Source organism: Gobio gobio (assembly GCF_949357685.1).
Source record: "Gobio gobio genome assembly, chromosome: 1".
Classification (NCBI taxonomy): Eukaryota; Metazoa; Chordata; class Actinopteri; order Cypriniformes; family Gobionidae; genus Gobio; species Gobio gobio.
The window spans coordinates 5,694,494-5,704,573 of NC_137097.1; the positions used below are offsets into that span (position 1 = coordinate 5,694,494).

Consider the following 10,080-nt stretch of genomic DNA (forward strand, 5'->3'; position numbering starts at 1 on the left):
AACAGGAATGGGAAACAGAACCTAAGGCTAGGCAATATTACAATATTCAGAAACATAATTCATATGAAAAATAGGAAGGAAGAAATAGTATACTCAAGATTAAGAATGGGACATACAGGATTGAATGCAACACTGAAGCTGGTAGGAAAAGGAAATGGTTTATGCACAGAATGTCAAACACAGGAAGATGTGAAACATGTTTTATTTAGATGTAGGAGAGACAGTGAGCAGAGACAAAGATGGCAAGAAATGGATGATAACATTGAGGATATTCTTGGGGAACAAGGGATGGAAAGTGAAAGAACTAGAAGCTTAATTATTTTCCTTAAACACAGCTTTAATAAGAATATAATTTTTATATTTTTTATTTAAATAAACCCCCTTTTTGATTGAATGATCAAAGGTTTATTGCAATACTGTATACACTCCTGTACAGTAGGTGGCGGTATGCAATAAATGAACGATGCAATCTGCCAAGAAACTAAAAGAAGCAGAAGGGACTTTTATTTTGCTCTTATTGTATGACGTCATAAGGCTGCGCCGCGGTCCTGCATATGTTGTGATTCTGCTGAAGAAAGGTTTGTGTTTTAAGCTTTTAAAGTGTTTAAGGCGACACAGAATGAATTTTGTATTATTAAATGTAATGGTGCGTTCACATCGGACGCGATTCGCGCGAGTGATTTACATGTTAAGTCAATGCAGAGACGCGAAATGGCATTCTGCGGCGCGATTCGCGCGATTGAGGCGGCGCGAAGGACGCGAATTGAGCGTTTTGAACGCGCGATTCGCGCGAAACGCTCAAGTTGAAAAATCTGAACTTTGGCGGATATTTCGCGCCGCGTTAACCAATCAGGAGCTTGCTCTAGTAGTGACAACAATGAGGAGAAAATCTGTATATTAATATCTGGTTCAGACAATATGATTATCACTGTGATAACATTAAATGACATGAAACACAACCCAGTCTCTTTTTGTTAAATGCAAGTTTATGTATGATCAATAATACAAAAGTATAAGTAAAAGGTATAATAAGCTATACATGAATTAAAGCAAACAATGCAAACATTCAAAGTCAGTGCTAGTAGGCTAACGTTACAACTGCAACGTACAGTTAATTACAGTACGCCTAAAAATATAAAGTAATGAAACTTCTCTTTGCCTTCAGCCTAAACGATTTGCCAGGGAACAAATTATAGATCCATGAGACCAAAGATCGGCCGTTACAAGACGAATTATAGCTCGAGACACACCACAGAGACATCAGAGCCAGCGGGAGACGGCAGAAGGACTGGCTGAGGAAAGGTTGCCCTCGCCGGCTTTCACGTGCGCTGAGCGCGCTGTCCGCTGGAGCTCACAGCTCCGACAACGGCAGATAAAATGTTCAAATAGGCACTGTTTATGTAAATAAACCACAGATTTTAGCTTTAAACAACTACATTATCGACTGAAAAAGTCTTAAAACTAGTGATGTCCGGTTCGCGAACGAATCGTTCTTTTGAGCCGGATCTTTTTAGTGAACCGGTCGAACCAGTTCACCACATCGGACTGAATCGTTCTAAACGGTTCGCGTCTCTAGTCAGCGCTGATCCATAAATTACTAACTTTCTGACATGAGTGACAGTTCCTCCGACTAGAAATAAACTAATATCCTGTAGTATATGTTACTAGTAACTCCAGCAGTTCACTGAACTGAGACATGTTGTGCTGAGAGAACTGATGTGAACTCACGAGCAGCTGATACTGAGCATGCGCGTGTACTACCGCACGTACGGCGGTTCTCCAGTTAACAGTTCTCGAATCTGAACGAACTGTTCTCAGTACCGAAAATGTCCGAAAGAAACGGTTCTCGATTCTGTACTGATGATCCGAGAACCGCTGAAACCCGTTCCTGATCCTGACTCGAGAACTGCTTTATCAGTGTATAAGTGTGCTAAGCTGAGAACTGCTGCTGAATAGTCAATATCAAAACTACTGTTTTGATTAATACATTTTAAGATTTATATCAACTTATTTAGAAATCAAATAAGCTGTTCCTGAAAATATCATTATTGATAAAACAAATAAATGTTTAGTTTGACCATTTTACAATGCATTGTTTTTCCAAACTTTAAAATAATGATAAGACAACAATTATGTGATGAACATGTTTCACACATTATTAATTTTATACACTTGAAACCTGCATTTCGTTCCTCTGAACAAATGACACGCATTATCAGCTCATCTCATCGAACGTGTCCGAAAGAAACGGTTCTCGATTCTGTACTGATGATCCGGTTGTACACGCATGCTCAGCTCATTGGTTCTTATCGAACGTGTCTGAAAGAAACGGTTCTCGATTCTGTACTGATGATCCGGTTGTACACGCATGCTCAGCTCATTGGTTCTTATCGAACGTGTCTGAAAGAAACGGTTCTCGATTCTGTACTGATGATCCGGTTGTACACGCATGCTCAGCTCATTGGTTCTTATCGAACGTGTCCGAAAGAAACGGTTCTCGATTCTGTACTGATGATCCGGTTGTACACATGCTCAGCTCATTGGTTCTTATCGAACGTGTCCGAAAGAAACGGTTCTCGATTCTGTACTGATGATCCGGTTGTACACGCATGCTCAGCTCATTGGTTCTTATCGAACGTGTCCGAAAGAAACCGATGAGCTGAGAGACTGAGCAAAGTGGGCATGCGTGACAGCACCTTCTGAACTGAACTGTTTCTCTCGGACAGCTGATGCTGTGCTGATAATATGAGCACGGGTGAACCGAGGACTTTTATGTAAGTTTATGTTATGTCAATGTAAGTTTATTTAATCCCTGTAAACATCCACGTTTGCACCACAGTGGCTGTATTGAGTACTTTTGCTAAACGTAAATGTACTTATCCAAGATGATGATGACGATGATTTTAATATTATTATTATACTAAGTTATGATTACAAATTACTTTATATGAATGTGACGTCATTACGTGATGACGTAAAAGAACTGGTGAACCGGTTTTTTGAACCGGATCATTGAAACGAACCGTCCGAAAGAACCGGTTCGCGGAAAAGAACCGAACTTCCCATCACTACTTAAAACTACGTTTTGTCACACATTAATAGTAGATATGAACAAAAAAAAAAAAAGACATGTAAACACAGCCCATGTCAGCCATTTCTCAACGAGACGAGCTGCTGGCGGAAGCCCCGCCCATGACGCGAATTCGCATCTGTTGTGCAGTGAATGTCACGCGCGATTAAACTCAAAATGTACACGCGTCCACCTTCGCGCGAATCGCGTCCGGTGTGAACGCCACATAACACTTCATTGCTTTATCTAATATTTATCAGTGTTGTGTGAGTAAAGTAACAGAATAAACTCATGAGTAAATGAAGGAGCGGCTCATTTCTCTCTTTATGGTGAATCAGTTCAAACATGAGTTCAGTCGCTGGCGAGTGACGAGAGAACCGGAGCTTTAGACTCTCCGAGTCAATTGAACCGATTGATTCACAACCAGTGATTTGAAGCGCTCTATGTCTATCTCGATTTCTATAAATCATTAAATAGCTAAACTAATATATTAAGTGTCTGTATAATTTTATAATTTGCTTTATTTTATTAATTTGTGTTAGTTTTGTGTTTTTGTCTCATCAGGTGATTTAAAGGGATAGTTAACCCAAAAATGAAAATTCTGTCATCATTTGTGACCCTGTCTGTGAAAACCCAGCTAAAGTCTTTTTTTTGTGATTCACTGTTTTATACATAAAATCATCCTACATAATGTAAAGAACATTCTGTGAAAATATAACCTTGATATCTTTAATATTGACTTAGTAAGACTCAGAGTCTTACTATTTTAAAATCAGCTTATTTTTAAAATGGCAAAACATTTTAACCATTATTATATTATATTGGACACATTTATGGGGAAATTCTTAAGAGTTTTGTAAAACAAGTCTATGTATTATGATCTGCATGTCCAAAAAGCGTGAAACATTGAAATGAATGGGGGCACCACAAGAGCTTGATTTACCGAGTCAGTTCACTCTAATGATTTGTAGTCTATAACTTAATTAGTAAAATGAAATATTAGTAGAAAATGTCATTAATGGGCCTATATATATCCATTAATATATAAAACATCCATAGAAAATCTCACTGTGTAACATTTGGAGTAAATCCAGGACTAGGCCTAATGCCCTAACAAGTTAACAGGTCAGTCTCAAACTTTGTGCAGATAGTCATAACTGTGAATCTTCACTTGTCTCACAATTCGATTAGATTATGATTCATTATATTTTTTTCATGGCTCATTGCGCTTAATAACTCTTTTACATAAAGCACGTCCTGCACTTTGTTCTCATTCATGCATGTTCTATTCGTATAGGTTTACAAACCGAAACCAAAACATCAGACGCAAGAGCTTTGCTTCCTAAGGACACACGCAACTTTTTTTATATTAATATATAATACGGGTTCTTTATTTAGCCTACAAAAAACAGTAGGCCTATATTAATCATTATTAATTAAACTATCAGCTGTTCTGTTCCTTGCGCTTCACTTGCCGCGGCCGCCCTGTCAGAGAGCGAATTCTATACATAAATATCTATTATAAAAATATTATGGTAGTCAATGGTTGCTCTATCTGCTTGGTTACAAACATTCTTTAAAATATCTTCCTTTGTGTTCAGCAGAACAAAGAAACTCATACAGGGTTGGAACAACTTGACGGTGAGTAAATAATGACAGAATTTTCATTTTTGGGCTAACTATCCCTTTAAGTCCATTAACTGAACTACTGAACTAGAGTTGATTGAGACACTCAGAGATTTTGTGTGGATTTGTTTGTTAATTATTCTCATCTTAAACAGGACAGAGTTTTCAAACACACAGAAAAACTCCTGGAGAAGCGACTGAGATCCACGTGGCACACTATTATAAAGATGCCATTTATTAAAGAGGAGAGAGAAGACGTGAAGATTGAAGAAACATTGAGAGTGAAAGATGAAGAAACTGAGGAACAAACAGAGAAAGAGGAGAGAGAAGACGTGAAGATTGAAGAAACATTGAGAGTGAAAGATGAAGAAACTGAAGAACAAACAGGTTGGTTTCATTCTCAAAGCTGAACTCATTTGATCATTATTAAAATGTGGACAGACATGTTTAGATCACATGACCAGATAAACACTAATGCTGCTTCAAGTGAACCTGTAAAGATCTGATGTCCATTTGTTACGACACATTAAATTAGAAAAAAAGATTTCAGTAATGGCCTTTTATAATTACTTGTGACATTAAACCCAAAATCTACTTCTGATTTGAAAACCATTAATTTGACACTTAATTATACTAGATAACAGTATCTAACAGAATCTGTGTTTTGCATAAAGCAAAGCATGAAATGTGACTGATCAGCTTTACATTTGTTGTCTATAAGGAATTTTTTCCTCATCCTCAAAAACGCACTCTGTTTAGCTAACATGTACTATAGAAGATTTTGCCGTTGATATGGTCATTGATTTGGGGATTATGTGTGTAATCTGGAGGAAAGTGAGCATGGGAAGTGTGTAAACATTTGATGTAAAACACTGAGTCCTGCACGTGGGAGAGCGAAGCGCTAGTATTTAATGAAATGAGTGGAAATATTGAGCAGAGCTTGTCATTTGTAGTACAGGACAAATAGGGTTGACGACTTGACAGCTCAACAATAAACCTTAAGAAAACATTAGATCAAGTGTGAACTTGCAACAGAACGCATTTGATATTGTTTTACATTTGATTATTTTATTTATATCCAAAGAACTCTAAAAAAAAAGCGAGTTGGTCATGCCAGACCTCTATGGGTTAATGCTTTACATGTGTAAATGGTTTTTATGCCTGTTGTGTTGTGCTATTGGTTAATTTTTGTATTTTTTTTCCTTAGACCTGATGCCGTTGAAAGAGGAGTGTGAAGTACTAAAGGAAATGGAAGAAAAAGGTCAATATGAGAATGATCACGATTTCATAACTGAAGAAAAATATTTTAGTTGCTCACAGACTGAAAAGACTTCAAAAAAGACCAGAGAAAAAGCTAAAAAGAAAGAAACTATAAGTTCTTTCACCACCGTTCAGGGTAGAAAGAGTTTCAATCGACAAGGAAATCTTACAGACCACATGAGAGTTCACACTGGAGAGAAACCCTACACGTGCCCTCATTGTGAAAAGAGTTTCAAACATAATGGAAAATTTCAAAACCACTTAAGAATTCACACTGGAGAGAAGCCGTTCACCTGCAAACAGTGTGGAAAAAGTTTCAACCGAAAAGGAATCCTTGATGGTCACATGAGAGTTCACACTGGAGAGAAGCCGTTCACCTGCAAACAGTGTGGAAAGAGTTTCAATAGAAAAGGAAACCTTGACAGTCACATGAGAGTTCACACTGGAGAGAAACCCTACACCTGCCAAGTGTGTGGAAAAGGTTTAAGCCAAAAAAGAAGTCTTGAATATTACATGAACATTCACACTGGCGAGAGCTCCTACACCTGCAGACAGTGTGGAAAGTGTTTTGAACAACATGGAAACCTTAATGTCCACATGAGAGTTCACTCTGGAGAGAAACCCTACACCTGCCCTCAGTGTGGAAAGAGTTTCAATTATGAAAGATTTCTTAACGATCACATGAGAATTCACTCTGGAGAGAAGCCGTACACCTGCCAACAGTGTGGAAAGAGTTTCAACCAAAAGGGAAATCTTCATCGTCACATGAGAGTTCACACTGGAGAGAAGCCGTTCATTTGTGATCTCTGTGGAGAGAGTTTCAGATATAAAGAAACCTTTAAACACCACATGAGGATTCACTTGTGAAAGAATGGTTTTATTTGTCATCCGTCTGGAATGAGTTTGGGACAGACTAAACCCTTTTTTTACACGTATGTGCAGTCAAACGCACAGCATGGCAAAGTATACTTCTTTTAACTCGTATGCGTGCATAGGCATTCTGTGCAGTTTTGATCAATCTCTCGCCATGAGTTACAACCCATGCAAATATCTTTGTATTCTTTCATGCTAGAGTTGTAAAAATGAGGGACTTTATAACCTCTTTGCACAATCTCTCATCTGTGTAGCCCTTAGGGATGGAACAATTACCGGTTTCATGATAAACAACGATAAAATGTACAGACGTTTAGTAATATAATTTAAAGGGGTGGTAAAACACATTCTTTCGAAGGCTTGATTGTGTTTGTGGGGTGCACTGTAACGTGTTCATGCTTCGTTTTTATTTTTCATATATTTGACCTTTATTCTACACTGCTCTGTCCCTCCTTGTAAAAACGGTCTGATGCTTTCCGGGTTCTATGAAGCCGGTCCCTCAAAAATACGCGATGGGCTCAGATTGGTTAGCTGGCCCAGTGTGTTGTGATTCGCTAACCGCCTAGTGCACATTTGTCGGAAACGTCACGCCCCTTACCTTTACCGGTAGCCTGTGCTTTAGTCAGTATTAGAAACAATGGCGTCAATAAAACCACACCAATTTGAGCCAGAATCAGACCCAGAACATTTGAGTGAAGATGATCGAGCAGAACCTGTTCAGTCCTCAAGAGTAAAGACTGCGGATCTATAGTGATCGCTACTGAATGGCACTGTTACTTTTGTATTTTTAGAACGATTATAGCCAAATATCTGTCGCAAGAACTTTTAACCCAAAACGAACACTAAACTTTGGCTTTACTAGTAGCCAAATCACACACAGAACCATGTTTAGCATGTCTGAAGATAAACAATACATAAAAGCTCTAATCAAAGAATAATTTACACTAATGCCAAGTTCGCTGTTGAGATTTTAACGTTAGGTGTTTGTAACGTTAGGTGTTCGTCGGGTAACGTTAAGTATGAATGAGCATTTAACAGGTTTGCAGAACAGCGTTGTCATTTGTTTACTTCCTTGCTACAACGTACAATTAACAATACGAACTATTACAGGAAAACACATAGATGAAAAATAAATCATACTTACAGGTTGTGGCCCATAAACAGCTTCTGTTTTTTAATCCATCTTTCAGGACAAGCCGTTGTGCGAATCCTGCATTGAACTCATGAAGATTGTGGAAGCTTTCCTCCATGAAATGTGCAGCGGGAGCCGTTGTGGATTCACACTGGCAGTGTTTGTCTCGCGCAGCTGAATCACGGCTCGTGTATTGCATATACAGACGAATATTGTCCATTATGTCACATTTTCCGGTCTTCTCCTCCTGTCTGTCTCGTGCTTTGATTTATGATGGGCAGCATATATCTGCTGCAAATGCGACCGTGTTCCCCTCTGTCTCATACACACATGCATATAACATGCTGTATGTGCAACGCACCCCCGTCCCTTGTGTAACAGGTACGGAAAGTGTTTTGTTGAAACATATGTATTGATTGTTATAATTCTCACAAAATTGTTCGTTTACATGTACCTGATGTGATTGCCTAAGTGAGTTAAGTGCGTTTCCCCTTTAATTGCTGTGATGTCACCATGAGCCCACCTAATTTCTTGTTTTGTCCCCTCCTCTTCCTCTTGACATTGTAATTGTATGGAAGAGGTGAGTTATTTTTGGCTCCTGCTAATCCTTATTAATCTTTATTTTAATTGTTTCTTTTATTTCTATATCTTCATTGCAAATTATGTGTATTATGTTATTTTACTTACCTGTGTGGTTATTTTTGTCATTTTGCCCAATTTAAGTTATATTTGTGTCTTTGCTCTATATGTGGAGATGAAAAGCACATGGTAATTAAATCTACGTCACATTTGTTTTATAGAGAGCGAAATAAGGGTGATTGTACTCAGAGGCTGCTTTTATTTGTTTTATATCAGGTATGTTTTCTCTGTATTTCTTGCTCTTGACATTGTAATTGTATGGAAGAGAGAGCGAAATAAGGGTGATTGTACTCAGAGGCTGCTTTTATTTGTTTTATATCAGATCTCAGAGAGTAAAAAACCCAGTGAAACCGCCGCCTGTTGTCCCGTGTCTGTCTTCACAACGCAGAGAAAAGTGATTTTATAACTGGTGTCGCGAGCCACCGGTTACACGTGGTGCCATAACCCTTCGGATTTCGCATGATCAGCTGATTACCGATCGCCGGAGTTGCTGCTTCAACAGACGACGGTGTGCCGTGAAAGATCGCTGGATGTGAGACGTTGTGCCGTGAAAGATCGCTGGATGTGAGGGTGTTTCGCTGATCGCGGAGGCCGCTGCTCATTTCATCTCGGCCGATCTCGTCATCAGTGTTCTATCTTCTGTTGCTCATATCACAGACGGTAAAGGTTGAACGGTTGCCCTTTTTATGAAGTATGATGAAAAACTGTTTTGACTTTTATTAATACTATTCGCTGTGGGCTTTGTGCTGAACTGTTTTTTTTCTTTTTGCACTGCTGCACGCTCATTACTGACGGGATATTTTTGTGATCACATTTTATTTTATTTCTCCTCGTGCAACGCTGTACTGAACTGTTCTTTGCGTTGCTGCAAGCTGAAGGACAGTGTTTTTGTGATCGTCGTCACATAATTTTTTTTCTCCCTGAAACTAACATTGAGAGAGTCTAAATGAGTATTTCTGCAAACTACACTTATCTGCATATTAGTTAAGTGATTTCAGTGTTTGTTTTTGTTTTTTTGTCTTATTTTCTGAAACTGTTATTACTTTTTTTTTAATAATATATATTTTTTTTTTCTCTCTATTCAAACTGAGTCATGTTTGAGGACACTGTTAGTCAGGATAATTTTAGCCCTGTACAAAGACCTAGTGCCATGCTACCAGTAGGCAGGGGTAGTGGGGCTGTTCTTAATCGTCCTGACAATATGTATGGAGTTTCACCTCATTGTTTTGGGAGAGGGAGGACATTCTTTACTGCAGATATTGACCATGTACATGCATCTGACTCAGCTATTGGTACCTCAGGGAGCCCAGCTGCTTGCTCTACCCCTTTTGCACGCCTTAACACTGATCGTGCAGTTACCCCTGAGTCTTTGGGGAGTATTATTTCTGATTTGGCACTGAAAATTGGTGAAAGCATTTCAGCCAGTCTCAACTTAACGCAACAGCCCAGCCCAGTGCAATCTAAGTCAAATGTACAGCAT

At 38.7% G+C, this 10,080-nt stretch overlaps 1 protein-coding gene across 2 annotated transcripts; it reads left to right on the top strand.

The window, feature by feature from the left end:
- Positions 1-510: 510 nt before the first annotated feature.
- LOC307133066 (uncharacterized protein) lies at positions 511-9,549 on the top strand. Of its 2 annotated transcripts, XM_079827847.1 has the most exons (4): positions 511-578; positions 4,675-4,711; positions 4,852-5,083; positions 5,904-9,549. In XM_079827847.1, the coding sequence occupies exons 3-4, from the start codon at positions 4,924-4,926 to the stop codon at positions 6,821-6,823; spliced, it is 1,080 nt and encodes a 359-aa protein (XP_079683973.1). In that variant the 5' UTR covers positions 511-578; positions 4,675-4,711; positions 4,852-4,923; the 3' UTR covers positions 6,824-9,549. The 2 variants fall into 2 exon arrangements, with proteins under 2 accessions (XP_079683973.1, XP_079683972.1); XM_079827846.1 differs by lacking the exon at positions 4,675-4,711.
- The last annotated feature ends 531 nt before the right edge of the window (positions 9,550-10,080 follow it).

Coding starts and splice junctions, on each gene's coding strand:
- LOC307133066 (XM_079827847.1), top strand. CDS start 4,924: ATGCCATTTATTAAAGAGGAGAGAGAAGACGTGAAGATTGAAGAAACA. Junction 5,084..5,903: donor AGAAACTGAAGAACAAACAG/GTTGGTTTCATT, acceptor TTTTTTCCTTAG/ACCTGATGCCGTTGAAAGAG.